The sequence below is a fragment of the Triplophysa rosa genome, linkage group LG8 (assembly GCF_024868665.1).
Source record: "Triplophysa rosa linkage group LG8, Trosa_1v2, whole genome shotgun sequence".
In the NCBI taxonomy this organism is placed as follows: Eukaryota; Metazoa; Chordata; class Actinopteri; order Cypriniformes; family Nemacheilidae; genus Triplophysa; species Triplophysa rosa.
Window position 1 is genome coordinate 16487255 of NC_079897.1, and position 21324 is coordinate 16508578.

The 21324-nt window shown below is 41.0% G+C and overlaps 1 protein-coding gene across 1 annotated transcript in view; it reads left to right on the forward strand.

Annotated features, from left to right (window-relative positions):
- Nucleotides 1-21324, forward strand: part of LOC130558331 (dynein axonemal heavy chain 11) — a 71513-nt gene that overhangs the window by 41210 nt on the left and 8979 nt on the right. The window contains exons 56-74 of the mRNA XM_057340688.1: nucleotides 1673-1906; nucleotides 2589-2735; nucleotides 2835-2948; nucleotides 4055-4198; nucleotides 4744-4926; nucleotides 5310-5411; nucleotides 5626-5760; nucleotides 6924-7097; nucleotides 7665-7900; nucleotides 8949-9071; nucleotides 10355-10559; nucleotides 10835-10999; nucleotides 11125-11265; nucleotides 15158-15328; nucleotides 15770-15892; nucleotides 18316-18509; nucleotides 18688-18836; nucleotides 19224-19351; nucleotides 20447-20674. Of these exons, the coding sequence (XP_057196671.1) occupies nucleotides 1673-1906; nucleotides 2589-2735; nucleotides 2835-2948; nucleotides 4055-4198; nucleotides 4744-4926; nucleotides 5310-5411; nucleotides 5626-5760; nucleotides 6924-7097; nucleotides 7665-7900; nucleotides 8949-9071; nucleotides 10355-10559; nucleotides 10835-10999; nucleotides 11125-11265; nucleotides 15158-15328; nucleotides 15770-15892; nucleotides 18316-18509; nucleotides 18688-18836; nucleotides 19224-19351; nucleotides 20447-20674 (3096 nt within the window). The remainder of the gene's footprint in view (nucleotides 1-1672; nucleotides 1907-2588; nucleotides 2736-2834; nucleotides 2949-4054; nucleotides 4199-4743; nucleotides 4927-5309; nucleotides 5412-5625; nucleotides 5761-6923; nucleotides 7098-7664; nucleotides 7901-8948; nucleotides 9072-10354; nucleotides 10560-10834; nucleotides 11000-11124; nucleotides 11266-15157; nucleotides 15329-15769; nucleotides 15893-18315; nucleotides 18510-18687; nucleotides 18837-19223; nucleotides 19352-20446; nucleotides 20675-21324) is intronic.

Here is a 21324-nt window from a genome sequence, read left to right on the forward strand (position 1 = left end):
TGTTGTTGTCCTGCACCGGTGGAACGATCACTAAGCAGGATCATTTATGCTAATAAAGCAACTGTGATTAATACACACAGACTGACCCTCAGAGAAGCCACATCTGTTTCAGCCAGACTCTCAGTGTGTGTGTGTGTGTGTGTGTGTGTGTGTGTGTGTGTGTGTGTGTGCGTGTGTGTGCGTGTGTGTGTGTGCGTTGACCAGCTGTGAGTTTGTTTTCTCTTTGTGTACAGTGCTGGACTATAAAATTAGCATATTGATTTAGTGCTGTCCGTTGATTCAAATATTTGCTCGCAATTATTCTCACCTTTTTAGTTTTTGGATGCTTAATGCATTACCAGTGTAAAAAATGAAAACTTAATTTAATTTAGCTAAATTTAATTAATTGCATGCATTAATCCTAATGGAGTACAAAATTATTACAAATTTGTAATATCATCCCCGTAATATCAACTATTCAAAACTCACACTGTAAAAAAAATGTTGAGTCAACTTAAAATAATAAGGCAACATATCACAAGGATGTTTTTGAGTTAACTCAACAGACAGACACTGTAGTCCACCCAACTCAAAAAATTACGTTAAAGTCATCAGTTGTCAGAGCCTAGTCAAGTTTACCTAATGAACAACCGAACAAAATAGTTTTTGTTGTCTGAACATAAATAGAGAATATAGATTGATTATTTAAATATAATGCTGCATCTTGGGAACTTTCAAACTCTTGGTATGTTCAGATTACACTGTTTTGCAAGTTGGGCAAACTTTTTGACACATTTTGTCCCAAAACTTTAGAATCTAAGTCGGGGCAACAAAAGAATCTTTGTTAGAAACATGTTTAGAGTAATTTGGATTAGTATATGCAAAACAATAATTTGACTCCTTTAACTAAAAATTCTATGTTTAAGTTACTTTATTATCTTTGTAGGGAGAACATTTTTCAAGTTGGATTTTTTACAGTGCAGTTAGTTTTATTTATTTATGTTTTCCCTTAGATTAGACATATGACCAAATCTTTGCCGTTTTTGCTTAATTTATTTACAGTTGTAAAAAGCAGAACAACAGAATAAAGTGCTTCATGACACCATTGAGTTAAAGAGACTGATGGATTATTTATCAGGCGTCTAAACTCAATACGCTCTTCATCGAATAGCATTATGTCAGATCTTCATTTATAACAGTCTCTTTCTTCTTGTTTTACCAGCCGGTTACATGTTCATGTTTTATTGCTTTTCTTTGAATTATGATCCATGTTCTTGCATCTTTTAAAGTGCGTTTGCCTTTGCATGAATTGATCTTTAACAATCTGATAAATGGATCAGTCATCGGACAGCAGCAGCCATCATAAATAACCGACAAACAAAACACAGCACGGGTTCTCTGAAAGTAGAAGCCACGTGACGTGATATAAACGCTCTGCCTACTTTATACGCTCTGTGTCGCCGGCCGCGGGCCATTATTTTCCAAGCCCTCTACCGGCTTAATCTTCCCTGCACCTAAATTTCAGATTGAGTAAGTCCAGAAGCAGGCAAAGCACATACAAACTTGGAGATGAATTCTGGATTTATGAAGGTGATATTTCAGGCCCCGTGACAGCCGAGAATGTTAAAGAGCATTTAATCCGTACAGTCCCCTCTCTTACGCTCTCTGCTCGCTCTCACGCTCGTCTTTACAGCCCGCCGTTCGGAAATCCATCAGTCTTTTCATGGCCCAAGCTCATGTCGACGCCAAGCGGGTTAGCGAGCATTACTGCCGCAATGAGAGGAGGCACATCTACAGCACACCCAGAAGCTTCTTGGAGCAGCTGAGGCTTTACCAGAGTCTCCTGGAGAAGAGAGAGAGGGAACTACAGCTGAGGCGCGACAGGCTTCGCGCCGGCCTTCAGAAACTCAAGATGACCGCCTCTCAGGTGCGTGGAGCTCATGGGGACCTCAGAGTTTAGAGGTGGCCCGGACGGCCTCCTCAAGGCTGGGTTTGGGTGGGAATGTTGTTACTGCTAGTTAATATGCCTCAAGATGAGCGTCACAACTCGGCGAAGGCTGAGGGAATCGTAAACCTTGAGTCTTGAAGTGTTGATGATTGCTTGCCTTTGTGATATAGGGTTGAGCATTCAGATGCTGTTAATGGCTTCTAGATTAAAAAGAACACAAGCTGCTTTTATAGCTTTCAACAAGAGTTTGAGTCAGATCCTGAGATTACAATTGAATTTAGAAGGGCTCTGTATGGTTTTTTTTCTAAAGAAAATATTATAGAATATGATCTAATTTTAGAATATTATTAACTATTATTATTATCTTATGATGTAATGTGAAATCTAAAAGACTGGAAATATTATTATTATCAAATTATAGAATATTATTATCTATTATTATCTTATGATGTAATGTGAAATCTAAAAGACTGAGAATATTATTATTAACAAATTATAGAATATTATTATCTTCTGATGTAATGTGAAATCTAAAAGACTGGGAACACAAAGGCAACTATAATTATGTATTGAGTAGGCCTAATTATATTTAGAACTTTAAACTTTATAAGAATGATGAATAACTGCTTATTGTAAACATCTCCTAACTCAAACTCAACAGGTGGAGGATCTGACACTTAAGCTGAATTCACAAGAAGTGGAGCTGACATTGAAGAACCAGGTAGCTGAAGCTCTCATGGCCAGGATTGGCCTGCAGACAGAACGAGTGAGCCAAAAGCGGAATGATGCTGACCTAGAGGAGCAAAAGGTAGAGGAACCAAAGGCATACAGCTGTAGAAGCTCACACAGTTTTACTGAACTGAATTTCATGATTTTGATTTGATCTTTAACGTGTGTTGATCTGCAGGTAGCTGCTATGCGGGCAGAGGTGTCCCACAGACTGAGAGACTGTGAAAGTGATCTGGCTAAAGCTGAACCGGCTTTAGATGCTGCCACTGCTGCTCTCCAAACGCTCAACAAGGTATATTGACTGTCTTCAACTTGTGATTGACTCAAACTCAATATTGACTTGCAACTGATTTGCAAATTTGTCATCAGTGCGATGAGCCGACTCCCTCAAAATATTGTAGAAAAAAAACAAATAAAATCTTAAAAAACTTGCAGAAAGCTCTTTCTTTTTAAAATACCTTTAACCCTTTCTCTATCCTTCAACAGGTATTGTCTCAGAGTTATTATAGTTTTATTTTAAATATATATTTTAAACTAAAACTAAAAAAAATAGTTTTGATATTTATTTTATTTTTGTTTAATTTTTTGTGATTTTGTCATTTTATTATGTATTTTTTTATGTTGCAATAAAATTTTAATGTATTTTGTTTTTGTTTAGTTTACTTTTTATTTATTTTCAGTTAATTATTTTAGTGACTCAGCATAATCTTATTTCAATTTACTGCTGAAGAAGCATTTCTAATATGCTTTAAGTTTTGCAAATAATATTTAGGCAGATATTTGATTTGATTTCACTTTACAGAAACGTTTTAATAGTTCCAACTTTAGTAAACTACTGTATAATAATAACCTTATAGTCTAACATTGTTAAAAAGCCGGTGACTTGTTAAAGCACTTCTTGTATTATTGTCCCCCAATGATGAATTACTTTTTTGTTCCTCACTCTTGTATGTCGCTTGTTAGGTGTCTGCAAAATGGCTAAATGTAAATGTGATGCTTGCATCATCACAGCAAACATCACAATAAATGTTACTTTGGACAAACCCTCCAACCTAGGTCTAAACTTTGGCTTACAACGTGTCCCAAGTTATACAGTTAAAAAGAGGTCTTATTACTTTAAACTATCCAAAGATTTTTGCCTGATAGTCGTATATGAAAACCCAATAGACCTACACTGAAGCACAAACCTAAGAAACATAGGTGGCTGAATATATGGTACAGAAAAGTTTCCTCAAGAATACAATAGTGATAGCTCGTGGATTGTCACATGTGGGGTTTGTTACGGCACTTCAACTTGTTCACATACAGTATTTGTGTTTCCTTAAAAGGGGTAACACTTTCTAAATTAGCACTGTGAGGTTTTGATCTGTAAAATGCTTCCTCGTCTGCTTCTTTTAGGTGAATCTGACAGAGTTAAAGACGTTCCCCAATCCCCCGCAGGCTGTTATCAACGTCACCGCCGTCGTGATGGTGCTTTTGGCTCCACGTGGGCGAATTCCTAAAGACCGCGGATGGAAGGCCGCCAGGATCTTCATGGGCAAGGTGAAGCTGTTGCTATGACGACAACACACCCTTGGTCCGGTGCTGTCTGTTCATGTTGTATAATCCACAATCAGGCCTTGACCTGCTGACCCTGCTAAGCTGCTGCCGTGTCACCAATAGACTACATTATGAAAGCACTTCAGTGGATGAGAATATTAAATACATGTCAGATGAGATAGAAATGGAAATTTTTGGGGAAAGGTTGATTTATGAGGTCATCATGAGGGGGAGGAGATGGCTTTTGGAAGGGTGTTGTGTAGTGGTTGGTGATGGATAAAGACTGGGATGCAAATGCAAAGATTGCAGGTTCAATGTAACGCAAGGGCGACCCAGGAACTGTGAAGTTGTGAAGGTCATGATTGTGCTTTATTAGTATTGTGCCCGTGAATAAACATTCTATTTGTGTACTTGCTTTGGATGATAGCACAAGTTAGTATTAGTATACTTGATATGTATAATGCTTGCTCACTAGGCTTAGAGGTGTGGATAAAAGTGTCTACATAAATGTAAATGTATACATTTTACTGACATTGTTTTTATTAAAGGTGGATGACTTCCTGCAGTCATTGCTTTCTTATGATAAAGAGCACATCCCTGAGTCATGTCTGACCGTGGTCAAGCAGGAATACTTGAGAATCCCAGAGTTTCATCCAGACCATGTTCGGACCAAGTCCTATGCAGCCGCAGGTCTCTGTGCTTGGGCCATTAACATAGTGCGCTACTATGAGGTGAGACCATGTGACATGTTCAAAATGCAGCTTTTGATTGACCACATTAAACTAGGAAAAGTATTTTAATGTAGACACTTAAGTTATGAATATAGAAACATTCTATCTAGACTATGAATTGCATTCTTTCGAGTAGCTAGTTTTTTTCTGTCAAAATTACAAGCAGTCGTCTGTTTAACCCTTTCTGTTGAGGCGGTGTTCAACCTATCAATGACATCATAGATAGGTGCATTCCAGGACCTGGCGTTCGCTGAGTCTGGTGTCAATAACAGTTGTAATCTCAGTAACAAGGGCGTTTTCAGTTCTGACACTTACAGGATGTTCGCTTGAATACGATTAATGTTTTTGTGTAATTAATAGGATGTGTTGTTGGGTTTCTCCAGGTGTATTGTGAAGTTGCACCAAAGCGTCAGGCTCTGACACAAGCCACTGATGAACTACAGATTGCCACCACAAAACTGCTCGGAGTGAGAAAGAAACTGGAAGTGAGAGAATGTTTTTTTTTAAATAAATAATAATCATTAGCAACACCAGTATTTTAAAGAGTGCATTCATATACTATATACGTATAATGTTGTCCTTTCTATAAACTTACTATGAAAAGTATTACAATTCAGTTTTTTATTGTATGCGACACAGATAAGTACAGTAAGAAAGTACAGTAGTGCTATAAATCACTTGCTGTGTTTCTGCTCGTAGGATCTGGACAGGCACCTGCAAAGCCTAACAGCTCAGTTTGAGAGGGCGGCGACTGAGAAACTGCACTGCCAGGAGGAAGTGACACGCACCAGCCAGACCATCGAGCTGGCCAATCGGCTGGTGGGAGGCCTGCAGGTACTGCGAGGCTGTGAGAGGAAAGGGTCTGGACTTAGGGGACAACACCAACAGACCTAATCTCAACATGAGCTTGGCTTCGTTCAAAGGGGATGTGGCTGTGGCTTAAATGTTTGGCCAGACGCTGAAATTGAGCGCTCGGAAGGAAGAAGCACATCACAGCAAATGCACCATTGATCAGGGCAAGGGGCTAGATGGCCGTGTGCCAGTTTGGGACAGAGAGGAGAGAAGGGCACACGTTCATCTGCTATCCATTGTCCTGAACGTGGCTGGGCAAGATAAATCGTTTATAATGGGATGAGCCATGCTTGAAGCTAATATTAAACAGAAACATGTGTTTTTTTAACATTAATAATATCTTTTCCCTAGTGTTAATTCAAAAAAGAGATTGTAATGTTTCTTTCACTGCTTTTATTTAAAACATTCGACTTTGGGAGAAATGAATAGGGTTACAATAGGACAGCTTGGCTTTTAAACATATCAAGACAAATGATTCGTCTTTATGCCATTGACCTGGAAGCAATAGTGTTTAGACTAATAAATCAGCCCGTCTATATGTAATCATTAACTTACCTCAAAGCCTTAACAGCTGTTGGAAATTAAAAACGCTTCACCCTGGACTGACTGATATTCCAAGTAATCCATAATGCATTAGGATAAAATTATAGTGATTTTTAACTGTCCGAGAATTTATTATGCGACATGTTCTGGAAGCTCGGCCCCCGCAAAGGTGTCAGAGAAGATTTATCATCGCACGAGCGTCTCCGCGATATTATTGAAGTCTTAAATGAGTGCTGAATTGATGCTGAGTGAAAATGTAAGTAAACTTTCAAAGGCAGTTTAGGTGAATTGTGACTGTATATATTATGGCTCATGTTCGGTCTGTGTTTGTGATCGATTGGAAGGACAAAAAAGAGGTTTCTCTTTCAGTCTGAAGGCTGGATTTCAACAACCTTCATATATTGTTGTGATATTTTAACGCTAAATGAGAAAGGAATGAGAAATTGTATTTTGCCTTAAAGAAAATAAGTCATATTTTCTGCAATTACAATTGTCAATGTAGTGCAGAAGTTATACACTTTCACTCTAATTGTCACCTTTCTGAAAGATTTTTTTAGCCTAATTTTGGGGTGGTTCTAATGCGATTCACTCTCTCACTACAGGCGGAGGATGTGCGCTGGTCCGAAGGAGAGTTAGAGCTGGAGTCTCAGATGAAGACAGTTTATGGTGACGTTCTCCTGGCTTCTGCCATCGTGTCTTACGCCGGCTGCTTTACGCAACCGTATCGACACCAGCTCCTCCACGACATGCTGATTCCTTTTCTCCGAGAGCTCAGGGTGCGATTCCTGCCCAGCTTTCTCTCATTATTTTGTGCTTTGTATTTGTTCTTGCTTGCCTTAAAGGAATAGTTCACCCTCAAACGAAAATATTGTCATCATTTACTCGCCCTGTTGTCATTTTAAACCTGCAAAACACAAAAGAAGATATTTTGAAAAGATGTTGGACCGTTGGTCCCCATTGACTTCTATTGAATGAATGCAAAACCAATGCAAGTCAATGGGGACTAACGGTTTTCTGTTACCAACATTTTTCAAAATATCTTCTTTTGTGTTTTGCAGAAGAAAGAAAGTCATACAGGTTTGAAATTACAAGAGGGTGAGTAAATAACGACATAATTTTCATTTTAAAGGTGAACTATTCCTTTAAATACAGTTATTGCACTTATTACTTTTACTGTACATATTGCGGCTTTTGCCAACTTTGAATCTCCTGTCAAGGAGTGTTTCCTCTTGAGCGACCTGCTGTAAAATCCTGCTGCCGCTTGACCGTGTCTACACTCCAGCAGAGCGTTGAACTGAATAGCATCACTGTCTGTCTTCCTCTCCTCACACCTCTCGGTCCAGACCCCCATCCCGCTGTCACACGATCTGGACCCTGTGCTTACGCTGACCGACCCGGCCACCGTGGCAGCCTGGCACAACCAGGGCCTGCCAGCTGATCGGCTGTCCGTTGAAAACGCAGCCATCCTGATGACCAGCCAGCGCTGGCCTCTGATTGTGGATCCTCAGCTACAGGCCAGCAAGTGGATCCGAAATCTGTATGGGTCTAACATGAGGATCCTGCAGTATGGCCAGAAAGGGTGAAGTCACTTTAGTTTGCTCAATTAACATTGTTAAAGTCAGTTGAGCGATTAACAGTTTATGTGGCAGGATGATAGTCCAGACTTTAGGGTCATTCCCTCGAAACCACTGAAACATCATAATGATTTTAAATATAAAACATATATTGAGTAACACAAAATAATCATAATAATGATAATTGTTTTCTCTACCCTGCACAAAGAATAATTTTAACAAAGAAATGAACTGTGTTTTTAATTTTATTCTCATATTCATATTATTTTAAGTCTCATTACCGTAACACACCTAACACTCATGTGCATAATATGTTGTTATTTAAACCGGATAAAAATGTAAATGTTCTGGAAAAAATAGTTGGATGTTCTCAGATGACAAAAAAGAAAAAAACAGGAATACAAAATATTCATGTATAAAAGGTTAAGAAATAGTAGAAAAAAAGAAGTGTCCACGAGTGATGTTCTTATCCTCTGTAACATTTAGGACTGTGCACACACATACAGATCTTTACATTAAACTTGATTTTGTTTGAAGTAACACATCTGCCAGTAATGGCTACCAGGTTAACAGATCTATATTACAGTTTCATATTTCTGTTAAAAGTTTAATATTCTCTTGTCGTACTGTTTACACAACAATATGAATTATCATAAGTATGTATGATGAATAAAAACTACCTTAAGCATCATGGCCTCCCCCCCTTTTTTTTAGCAAAACATGCTGTGGTATTGACATTTTTGGCTGTTACGGTAATGAGCTTTTTAAGGTATTTTGGAAAAAAATTTAAAAAAACATGTTGAAGTTTGGAAATGAATGTCGTTATTTAAAAAAGACGTGGATGCAAGTATTTAAAAAAGCATGTGACATCTTAAAACAAAGGTTTTCTGAGAATCACACAACTAACTTATAGTTTTACATACTGTAACTTTGTTTCTCAGTGGTCCGTTGTGACAAATGTTTACAAGCAGTGTGTTTTTCTATGAAGCATGTATAAAAAAACAACTACAGACAAGATGTTTATTTCCAGGGTTTGTTTATATTATCTTACAGATATCTGGATGTGATTGAGCAGGCTTTGACCTGTGGTGAGGTGGTCCTGATTGAAAACGTAAAAGACACATTGGACCCTCTCCTGGAACCTCTACTAGGAAGACAAACCCTGAAGAAGGGAAGGCAAGTGTTGTATTTGTGTGACGATCAATCATTAAAGTATGTTTTGTTTGTTTAAAAGCTTTCTAAGGTTAAATTACCAGGGGATTTAGTTTTACTGAATTTCGAAGAAGCCTTTTTCTGTCATGACTCTGTATGAAAACTAGAATGGAAGATGAATTAGTGTTGTGTGATTTGAATAGAGCTGAAGGCAGAGCTATTGATTCTGCACTCACACAAGCTGATAAATGCAAGTTTGTTTGCTCTTTTTCTTTATGTGTCTTGAATACGGATCAGTTGAAAGCAGCCAGAGCATTGGGTTTAAATTCGGAGAAAACAACTGTATATTATATTATATTATATTATAGTACAGTTGCATGGGTTTTTAATATTGTAATATGCATTTTATTTTTAATGAATTTTAACTTTTTAACTAAGTACATTTTTTTTTCAATGCACAAACTTGTGGACCCTCATGTGATGCGCATGTTGAAGACCATTTACCATTACATCAGTATTTTCATGGGTTTCTGTTTTTCAATATGTTACGTTAATAATTTCTCAGCATAATATATCAAGTCTTTTATTGTGCCTCAGGGATACCTGCATTCTCAATCTTTTGACCCATAACCACGGCCCAATGTTTAATTTGATTACAAGTTTATTCCACCGTCTGACCCCGCACTCCGGTCCGTGCTCGTGATTAATCCGGCCCGGCCGCAGCAGCCATGATGGATCTGGTGTGGCTCTCTGGCTGAAGTTCATTAATAATTGGAATGTTGCAGAGTGTCAAGTAATGAATACTAATTATTCCTTTCATGTCTGACGGAGGGGCACAAGCCAATCCATCAGCTGGGACTTTAATTTTGTGAAGTAATGGTTCAATCAATAGTACATTAATTCCATCTTTTGAAGATATAGAGCCGAAGCGGACCCAGGTTTTGGCGGAACGTTTGGCGTGAGAGTTGTTACTGCTGGCTGACAGGCGCCGGGTAATTAGAGCGAAATTAAACGCCACCATGTTTGACCAGACAGGCCTGATTTAATTGAAATGCAGATTGGGATAAATATTGGCTGATGGGAATGTCATCTTTCAGTTTATCTAACGCCTTTTTGCTTGTGGTGGCTATTGGGAGCTGTTGTCATCTTTTTCTGTTTGCTTCATTTAGGCAGTACTGGTGTCTAGTGCGGGTGGAACGCTCTTTCCAGCTCTTAACGTAGATGCAGAGTTTTTCTTTAACCAAGTACTTTGGAGCACCATGTACTCTTGTGCACGAATGCATGAACATAGTTTGTTTTTCCTTTAGGTACATCAGACTGGGCGACAAAGAGTGTGAGTATAACAGCATGTTTCGCCTTATTCTACACACTAAGCAAGCCAACCCGCACTTTTCCCCGGAGCTTCAAGCGCAGACCACACTTATAAACTTCACAGTGACACCTGCTGGTCTGGAGGAACAGCTCCTGGGGCAGGTGGTCACGCATGACAGACCCGACCTGGAGATGCTGAAGGTCAGTCTGGATAAAAAGTGGACTTTTGGGTAGAAAGTAGAGTGTATGACTTAAAACTATTTTTGTAGTCATACACTAAAAAGTAGTCATACACTATTTTTGCATTTTTATGTTTTATTGTTTTTTATATTCGTCATTCTGAATTAGCCTAAAGTACATTTGGTTCATTTGGACAGAATGTTCAGATTCAGTGTGCATTGTGTCAGGACATCAGATATTGATCAATCCGACTCCACTGAATTGTAACATTGCCTGCTGGTCTTTGATTCCTCCAGCTGGAGTTGAGCACTCAACAGAACATGTGTCAGATTGAGCTGAAGAGCCTGGAGGATGAGTTGCTGTGCAGACTCACAGCAGCAGAGGGAAACTTTTTGCGAGATACAGCTTTAGTGGAACAACTTGAATACACCAAGAACACGGCCAAACAGATCCACAACAAAGTAGGATACACACTGACAGCTTATTGTTGTTTTTGTTTAACAAGTTGATCAGTTCAGTCCTAAACTGTAAACTGCAGATGCTTATGCTTTAAATGTATTTCACCAATGATGTGCTGTTTCCACAGGCTTTAGCAGCACGAGATAATGAATTGAGGATCAATGAGGCACGAGATCTCTACCGGCCAGCAGCTGAAAGAACAACTTTGCTGTACTTTACTATCAAAGAACTCCACAACATCAACCCCATGTACCAGTACTCACTCACGGTAACAGAGTAACCTTAGTTCCCCTTCAGTCGGTCTCTCGACGTTGTGTTGAGAGACAGACTGGGGTTTGATCTTGAGAACCTATCATCTCCGAGAGGAATTTAAAACGCCAATGGGCTTTGGCAATTGGCACACCCACGCCAGTTCCTGCCCCGTGCATACGGGTATAAAAGGGAGGTGGCAGTGGCCATTCACTCATCCTTTGTTCTTCGGAACCTGCATGACGTACATGTCAAGCGCCCCATCTCTTCGAGATTTCTTCCAGACTGCTGGATTTACGACGTGAAGCAGCGGATTTCTCCCTCTCGGTAGCGGACTTCCCCTGGGTATCTCGGCAGCGAGGCGCAGATATTTCTAAAAGAACAAATTTCCTCTCACAGTCTGTGCTGTCTTCGGGCATGTTTGAGGCGCGTCGTGGTAACGACAGACGCCTCCCTGCATACCACGTGCCATGTGCAACAGGCACGTGGTATCGGGGCAGGGGACGGGTCCCCGGCTGCGGTGGCACATCAACTGCCTAGAGTTGTTGGCTGTCCTCTTGGCACTGAGGAGGTTCCAACCCCTCGTGCAGGACAAACACATGCTGGTCCGGTCGGACAGCAAGACTGCCATGGCGTACATCAATCACCAAGGCGGCATACACTCACGGCAGATGTCACAACTCGCCTGATGCCTCCTCCTCTAGAGTCAGCAGGTGATCAAGTCCCTGTGAGCCACCTTCATCCCAGGTGACCTGAACCAGACAGCCGATGCGCTCTCTCGTCAGGGGACGCCCCGCTGAGAATGGCGACTCCATCCCCACACAGTCCGGCTCATATAGGAGCAGTTCGGCCAGGCACAGGTAGACCTGTTTGCTTCCCCAGTCTACACCAATTGCCCGCTTTGGTACTCTCTGACCGAGGGACCCCTCGGCATGGATGCCTTAGAACACAGCTGGCCACGGGACAAGCGGAAGTACGCCTTCCTCCCAGTGAGCCTCCTTGCACAGGTTCTGTGCAAGGTCAGGGAAGAGGGACACCAAGTACTGTTATTTGCGCCTTACGGGCCCAACCAGACTTGGTTCTCAGACCTGGTGGCTCTGACAACAGTTCCCCCCTGGCCGATTCCCCTGACGAAGGACATTCTGTCGCTGGGGAATGGCACGGTGTGGCACCCCAAGCCAGGCCTCTGGAATCAGGGGTCAGACATGGAGACCTTGAGTGGCTTGCCGCCGGCGGAGACCGTCCTGCAGGCTAGAGCCCCTGCCACTAGGTGCCGCTCCGTACCCTCTTGGGACCTTAATGTGCCTTTGTACGTCCCCTTTCGAGCCCCTCAGAGACACCAGTCTTTCTCATCTGACGATGAAGACAGCACTCTTGCTGGCGCTCACTTCCATCAAGAGGGTAGGGGACCTCCAGGCATTTTCCATGTCCCCTGGGTGCCTAGCATTTGGGTCCGGTAGTTCTCATGTTATCCTGAGACCCTGGCCAGGTTACGTGCCCAAGGTTCCCACCACTCCCTTTCGGGACCAGGTGGTGATCCTGCAGGTGCTCCCCTCTGGGGAGGAAGACCCAACCTCCAACGTGTTGTGTCCAGTACGCGCATTGCATCTCTACTTGGACTGCATGCAGAGCCTTAGAAGCTCTGAGCAGCTTTTGTCTGTTTTGAGGGACTGCACAAGGGGAGGGCTGTCTCCAAACAGAGATTGGTGCAACGGATTGTGGATGCCATTGCTTTGGCATACCGGTCCCAAGATTGCCCGTGCCCACTTGCAGTGAGAGCCCACTCCACTCGGGGTATGGCCTCCTCGTGGGCACTGGCTCAGGGCGCCTCTCTGGCAGACATATGTAGTGCTGCGGGTTGGGCTACGCCCAGTACCTTCGCAAGGTTTTACAACCTCCGCATGCAACCAGTGTCAGCCAGTGTCTTACACACCGCCAGGCGAGTCTAGCGCGCTATTTTAGCCTCCCTACTTCCCCCCTTAGGGTGAAGTATAGGCATTCCACCCAATTGGCAATTGTGGTAACAGACCGGGCGGAGCGGTCTGTTGGAACCAAGTCCAGTACTGGTAGAGTCGCCCTGCTCAGGTGGACCCCTATACTCAGACTGTTGCCCCATACATAGTGACTCCCCTGCAGGGTCCCGTATGTTGAATTCCTCACTCTTGGTTCCCCTGTCGGTGAACCTGTGACGTCCCGTCCGGTGGGCTACCCCACCTGGGTTCTGTCCCCCCTACTCTGGCTGACACATTTTTTCACATGTTGTTCTCCCCACCGGTGAGACCATGTTGGTGTCTCCACATGTAACCTCCCCTTGTGGTACGATGTGGCCTCCGTAACACACTCTTCAACGAGGAGAGCAGTGTTTCCCCAGTGTTCCTTACGGCGCCGGGCGGCGTCTCACTAATAGAGACGAACGCCACCGTCCCTGACGACTGTTGGTACGAGCCTCTCAGGGTATGCTACTAAGTACTGATCCCACTGGAAGATTACTCACTTGTGACTCGCTAGTCTAGTTAGTGTCACTTCGCTTGAGGTCGTGATACGGCTCAGCACCATGGCATGTAAAGGTAGGTCCCCAGTCTGTCTCTCAACACAACGTCGAGAGACCGACTGAAGGGGAATGTCTCGGTTACGACTGTAACCTCCGTTCCCTGATTGAGGGAACGAGACGTTGTGTCTTCAGGCCACAACGCTTCGCCGACCCACTGCAGCAACCGGGAGATGTCTCTCAGGTTCCTCAGCCCAAAGGGTGAGTGAATGGCCACCTCCCTTTGATACCCGTATGCACAGGGCAGGGACTGGCATGGGTGTGCCATTCGCCAAAGCCCATTGACGTTTTAAATTCCTCTCGGAGATGATAGGTTCTCAAGATCAAACCCCAGTCTGTCTCTCAACACAACGTCTTGTTCCCTCCATCAGGGAACGGAGGTTACAGTCGTAACCGAGACGTTGGTATACTTAATGGGACAGTAACAAAAATGAAAAATGAAAATTCTTTCATCATTTCCTGACCCATGTCATTCCAAACCTTATCTGTAGAACAGAAAAGAAGATATTTGAAAGAACTTTGATAACCAAACAACAAACTTCCATTGTATGGACACAAATCCACTGAGACGTTTCTCAAAATATCTTTTGTGTTTCGAATAAGAAAATGTGTTATGAATGACATGACATGAGGGTGAATAAATGATAACAGAATTGTTATTTTTAGGTGAACTATCCCTTTGTAGTTTGCAGGTTGATTTAGGTGTATTAAATACGACATTTAACAATAATCAACAATAATCTGTCCATAATACGATAGTATCATGGTATGTCGAAACAAATTTATTAATAATTTTAAATAACATTTTTGTTGTACATACAACTATATAATATACATCCGCTGAAAAAAAAGAATTTACTATTTATATGTGTTTAGGTAAAGTTATCATTTTTATTTTATTCTGTGAACTACTAACAATATGTCTCCCAAATTTAAAAATAAAAATAATGTTTCTTTTTAAATTTATTTGCAGAAAATAAAAACTGGAGAAACAGGTCAAAATAACAGAAAATATGCTCTGTATTTTTCAGACCTCAAATACTGCGAAGAAAACAAGTTTATATTCACTTTTAAGCAATACAACAGTAATATACAGAACATGTATTTATGATTTTATTTTTTATATGTGATAACCTTGATGTTAATCACAGTTTTCATGTGTCTTGTCATGCTGACAGTCTTTCACGTTGCTGTTGGATGATTTTATGTCACTACTTGAGGTTTGATTTTGTTGAAATTCAACAGACACTGGACTGGAATGACCACAAAATGCTGATTAAATGAACATTTATTCCACGGCTGTATATAGGGTCCAGGTAATGTTGTTTTTAATCTGTATTTTCATTTGTATTTCACATTTAAGGCTTTTAAAAAAGTGTTCCTCAAAGCCATCGAGAGAGCTCCACCAGATGAAGACACGTCAGCGCGTGTTTTATCCCTCACCGAGGCCATCACCCATTCAACCCTGCAGTACACCTGCCAAGGGCTCTTCCAGAGGGACCGGCTCACCTTTCTTACCCACACCGCCCTCCAGGTGAGTGGGCCGGGCCTCCGTCGGAACAGAAACGCCTCCCATCCACCCACCGCCACCTACTCCCTTCCTCCTCCTGCACTTTGTCATTGGCATCAATCACTCCACTTTTCTGCCCTTACATTAAGTTCCATTAGGGCCTGTCAGTACAGCCGGGTCCGTTCCTATTGATTAAGTCTCACAGCCCAGGCACCCCTCTCCTCAACTGGTCAGCTCTGACAGGAGGGTGGGCCGAAGTGGCAGAATGCAAATACCTGTCAGGACAGCACCTGTTTTCCTCGATGCTGTCTGTCTGCACCAGCCGTCCTTCACAGGTCCACATCAAACAGAGGAAAGCTGTTCTGAGGACCGCTTGTCTGCGTCTGATGGATGGGGACATCTGTATTCAGAGGACCTGAAGTCTAATGTCCTCATTACTTCTGCTCTTCTGCTTTATTCATTTAGATTCTGCTGAAGAGAGGATCTGTTGAGCCTCAGGACCTGGAGCTTCTGTTGCGGTTTCCTGTGGAAGTTTGTGACAGCAGTCCAGTCAGCTTTCTGTCTCCACATGCATGGGGAACCATTAGGGTAAGACACCGGCTGTGTCTGGACCAAGGTTATTTTAGTTTACTAAAATTAAAACTTTGAAAACATCTCTTCATTGAAATCAAAATAAAATATTGACTTAAAAAGTATGGGAAAAACTTAACTAAAGGGAAAATTGAAATGTTGCCTCAAAAATCAATTTAAATAAGTTTTCACGCCTTCACCACAAAATTTCAAATGCTATTAGATTTTGAATGTTAATCTTAAACTATAATTTACCTTATTAGTAAGTTTATTTATTTTATTTAGCCTTGTTGTGCAAGCTCTCTGGAGCTTGTGCAGAGGCAGCAGCTTTTGCCAGAGGGGAACTGGAATCCCCTGGTTGGGCCTGGGTTCTCCTGAGTTTTTTTTTCTCGATTAGAGTTTTCGGTTCCTCGCCACCGTTTGCATACTGTTTTTTGTACTATTTGCCTGGCCGGGGGTGCTGCTTTAGAATTTTAAAGTTTTACTTAATTAATATTGCATATAGGAATTTATAGTCTGTTATATTTGACCTGTGCTTCTCACTCCTTTATCTTAAATGTGTGCTCTCACTGAGTGCGCGTGTGTGTGTTGTGTGTGTGTGTGTGTGTGTGTGTGTGTGTGTGTGTGTGTGTGTGTGTGTGTGTGTGTGTGTGTGCGTGTCTGTGTGTGTGCGCGTACTTGTCTGTGTACGCGTGTGTGTCCGTGTGTGTGTGTCTATGTCTATGTGTGTTAGTAAGTGTGCATATTGTGTGTGTGGAGTGTTTTGTATGTGGGTGTGTCTGTCTTCTGTGTTTTCAACTTTTTCTTGTTTTTGCAGGTACAACTTTAATTGTTTTGCTTATAGTCAATATGTCTTATGTACAGCTGCTTTGTAACAATGAAAATTGTAAAAAGCGCTATATAAATAAAGTTGAGTTGAGAGTTGAGTTAAAGCACTAAAATTATAATTATAATAATAAACAAAAACTAAAATAAAACTAAATTAGAAATTAATTAATATTATATAGCAACATAAAAAATAAACAAATAAATTATAAAATGACAAAAGCATATACCAAAATTGCTAAAACTTAACTAAAATTAATATAAAAACTAAAGATCTAAAAATAAAAGCTAATTTAAAATATTAATAAATCTAAAATCAAAACTATATTAACTCTGGTCTGGACATCACCTTCTGTCATTCATTCAGATGTCATATAGTGCAATCCTTGAGAAAATGATTGATTTTAAAAGAAAGCTTGTACAGGTGCTTAAAGAGCTCGAAAATCAATAAGGTCAAATGAAGAACTTAAAGGGGTAGTTTCTCCAGTGGCGTAACTTTGTTTTGAAAAGTGGTGGGGACAAAGATGACACAAACAATACTTTAATAAATTGTTTCTGTAAGAACTCGTTGGGAACATTCACGGACGTCACAAGCACGAAACATGTAGGTGACTCCTCTAGAAACAGTATAAAAATGGCGCCGCTTCAGTGATGTAACGTTAGTGCGAAAGACGCTTGACAAGTAATATTGACACTGCCGTGAAGCAGGTTCGAATCCGCCGATTTCACTAATCTAAATTTTCACATCACATATCAGATCTGCTTCCATTTGTTTTTAAACTATATCATGTTTTCATCAATATATAATTTAAAGCATGTTGTGCTTTATTATATGTAATAATGGCTGTTGCCGTACATAATTAAACGTATTAATTCGTGATGAAACAAAAAACTTTGTTTTCCCCATGTTAAGAATTTGGTGTTTGACAACCCCCTGCTAATAAGGACAAACAAACACTCAAGTATACAGGGGAAACAGATGGAAAATAATATCTTTAAAAAATGTTATTTTCACTAATTACTACGGGCATTGCCTGATAGGCTACAAATATACAACAAACTTTCTAAATTTTGTTTTGAACTCATGAAACTACAAAGTTGTGACTTTTTCCATTTATTGGAGTTTTCTATCAAGTATCAAAATGTAATTAATCTTACAATAGGCGATAGCAACCGCATGTCGAGAACAATAAGGACGAATATATAGCACCAAAGTGCAATTAAGCGCAAAATGTTTGGTACATATATGACTTGAACAGCCATTTTCAAATATTTTCATTTTATTAAAAATAAATACCTTTACAATCTGATATGTGATAGGGAAAAAGTAAACAGCTGTCGCGAACCCAGGACGACATGAATCAGGTAACACTTGCTTTACGCACTACGCCAACGGAGCAGCTAAGTTTCATGTGCCTTTCTTTGTCTATTCCAATCCGACACTGATGGGCGGAGTTAGTATAAATAGTCTCTGCTTACAAAGCGGGCTACTTGCACGGTAAATAGACGCTCCGTATTTTTTATTTCTTACAATAAGTGGTGGGGACATGACCCACCCATCCACCCGCAAATTACGCTTATGAGTTTCTCAGTCTCAAAAATTATTTAAACTATAGAGCTTGTCCATGCTGGAGGCATTCAGGGGTCTGGACAAGGATGTGGAAGGTTCTGCCAAACGCTGGAGGAAACTGGTCGAGTCGGAATGTCCAGAAAGAGAACGTCTCCCTCTGGACTGGAAGAATAAGACGCCCCTCCAGAGACTCATCATTCTTAGAGCTATTCGGCCTGACAGGATGACCTATGCTCTCAGGTAATGATCATGCTTCAACACTAAATGAGTTTAATTTACCAATATTTGGCTCTTTCTGTAAGTTTCCTTGAGCTTTCCTGTAACTCAGCTGGTATAACATGGTGCTAGCGACGACACCATAGTCACGGGTTCGATTCCCTCAAATTGTTTGTTGTCAATGTTTTGTACACCATAACAGAAATTTTATTGAGGAGAGTTTGGGCCCCAAGTGTGTGGACGTTGGTCGAATGGAGTTTGAAAAGTGTTATGAGGAGTGTGGCCCTTCAACGCCAGCGTTCTTCATCCTGTCTCCTGGAGTCGACCCCCTTAAAGATGTTGAAACACTGGGTACAGAGAAACCTTTAACTTCAGTTCACCCAAAAATAGAAATTCTGTCATCATTTACTCACCCTCTTGTCATTTCAAACCTTTTTGACTTTCTTTCTTCCGCAAAAGAAGATATTTTGAAGAATGTTGTTAACTGGCACCCATTCACTTGCATTGGTTTTGTGTTCATACAATAGAAGTGAATGGGTGCTGGCGCTGTTCGGTTACCGACTTTCTTCAAAATATCTTCTTTTGTATTCTGCAGAAGAAAGTCAAACAGGTTTGAAATGACAAGAGGGTGAGTAAATGATCAAAGAATTTACAATTTTGGGTGAACTGTCACTTACACATTTACATTTCTGTATAGCATGATCAGTGCTAACCTTATGACCTTATGTGTTTTTTTAGGGTTGAAGCTGGGCTTTACCACAGACATGGGGAACCTTCATAATGTGTCCTTAGGTCAAGGGCAAGAGATTGTGGCCGAGAGAGCGCTGAAGACCGCAGCTGAGAGAGGGCATTGGGTCATACTGCAGGTACAACCCAAAAAAACATTTACCCCGTACACTTACTATAAAGTGTGCAAGTTGGAGAAGAGTATAAAACATGGGGCGGTTTCCCGGACATTAAGCCTACTCCCAGACTAAGTTAAACGTTAGAGGCGTCTGGAACGAAAACAATTTGTACTAACATATCTTAAAATATATCAGTGCAATTGTTTTGTCTCAAGATGCACACAAGGAAGTATGTTTTTAAAAACACCCAAAAATGACAATTCTGTCATTATTTACTCACTCTCAGATTGTTCCAAACCTGTATACATTTCCTTGTTCTGCTGAACACACAGCAAGATATCTGGAAGATTGTCAATCTCACCCCCCATTGACTCCCATAGTATTTATTTTCCCTACTATAGCAGTAAATGGTGGATGAGATCTGACATTCTTCCAAATTTCTTCCTGCGTATTCAGAAAAACAAAGAAAATTATACAGGTTTGGAACAATTTAAGGGTGAGTAAATGATGACAGAGTTTATACTTTTGGGTGAAGTATCCCTAACTAAGGCCTAGTCCTGGTTTAAGATAATCCCTGTCCGGGAAATCACCCCTATATGAAATGTTGCTGACCCGAAGGTGAAGTGTGTAATTTGCATTCAAGTAGCATCGCAAAACAGAATTGCCAAAAAACGTTGTCCGGAACACTTTCCTTGTCTGACATTGGGTAGACAAAAAGATAACCCCGCCCAAAATTGGTTGGATCTTTATTGCTTTATCTGGGTGGTTATGCCCAAATAATCAGGTCAATTATTTTATTTATCACTTTTTTCAACCTACAGATCTCTTATACTGTATTTATGTTTATCTTATTTGAAAGAAAACTAAACTAATTACACATATTTTCACACCTTTAACATGTAGCAAGGATGTCATCATGTGAACTCAATGTATTTACAATTATTCCTAAAGAAGACATTTTTCGTCCCTTCCCTGTACCTCCTTCATTTTTTTTATATTTTCGGTTTTGTTAATAAAGTAAAAATATTTTAAAAGGTTGATGATTGAGATTATATTACAAAGAAATAATATCATAAAAGCGGGATGTTGTGTATACATTAAACACATCTTCTTTAGAACGTTCACCTGCTGGTAGGATGGTTGTGTCGTCTGGAGGAGCTGTTGGACATCACAGGCGGCAACGCTCACTCAGACTTCAGAGTGTTTATGAGTGGAGAACCAGCAGTCGGTCCTCATAATCACATCATTCCCTGCAGCATGCTGGAGAACTCGCTCAAACTCACCGCTGAGCCGCCCATTGGCCTAAAATCCAGCTTTCACGTGGCTCTCGACAACTTCACACAGGTCTTTACACACTTCTGCACCAGTGTCATTCGTGTGATATTTGAAGATATTGGACCTGTGGGCCCCCAGAATCGCTCTTACACACAAGCAGTGGCTACCAGCTAGCCCTGCTGGTAAAAATACATAAATATACACTGACCAAAATTATAAACGCAACACTTTTGTTTTTGCCCCCATTTTTCATGAGCTGAACTCAAAGATCTAAGACTTTTTCTACGGACACAAAAGGCCTATTTCTCTTAAATATTGTTCACAAATCTCTCTAAATCCATGTTAGTGAGCACTTCTCCTTTGCAGAGATAATCCATCCACCTCACAGGTGTGGCATATCAAGATGCTGATTAGACAGCATGATTATTGTATAGTGCCTTAGGCTGGCCACAATAAAAGGCCGCTCTAAAATGTGCAGTTTTATCACACAGCACAATGCCACAGATGTCTTAAGTTTTGAGGGAGTGTGCAAGTGGCATGTGAATTGAATTTTCATTTCTCTACCATAAACCGTCTCCAAAGGCATTTCAGAGAATTTGGCAGTACATCCAACCGGCCTCACAACCGCAGACCACGTGTAACCACACCAGCCCAGGACCTCCACATCCAGCATCTTCACCTCCAAGATCGTCTGAGACCAGCCACCCGGACAGCTGCTG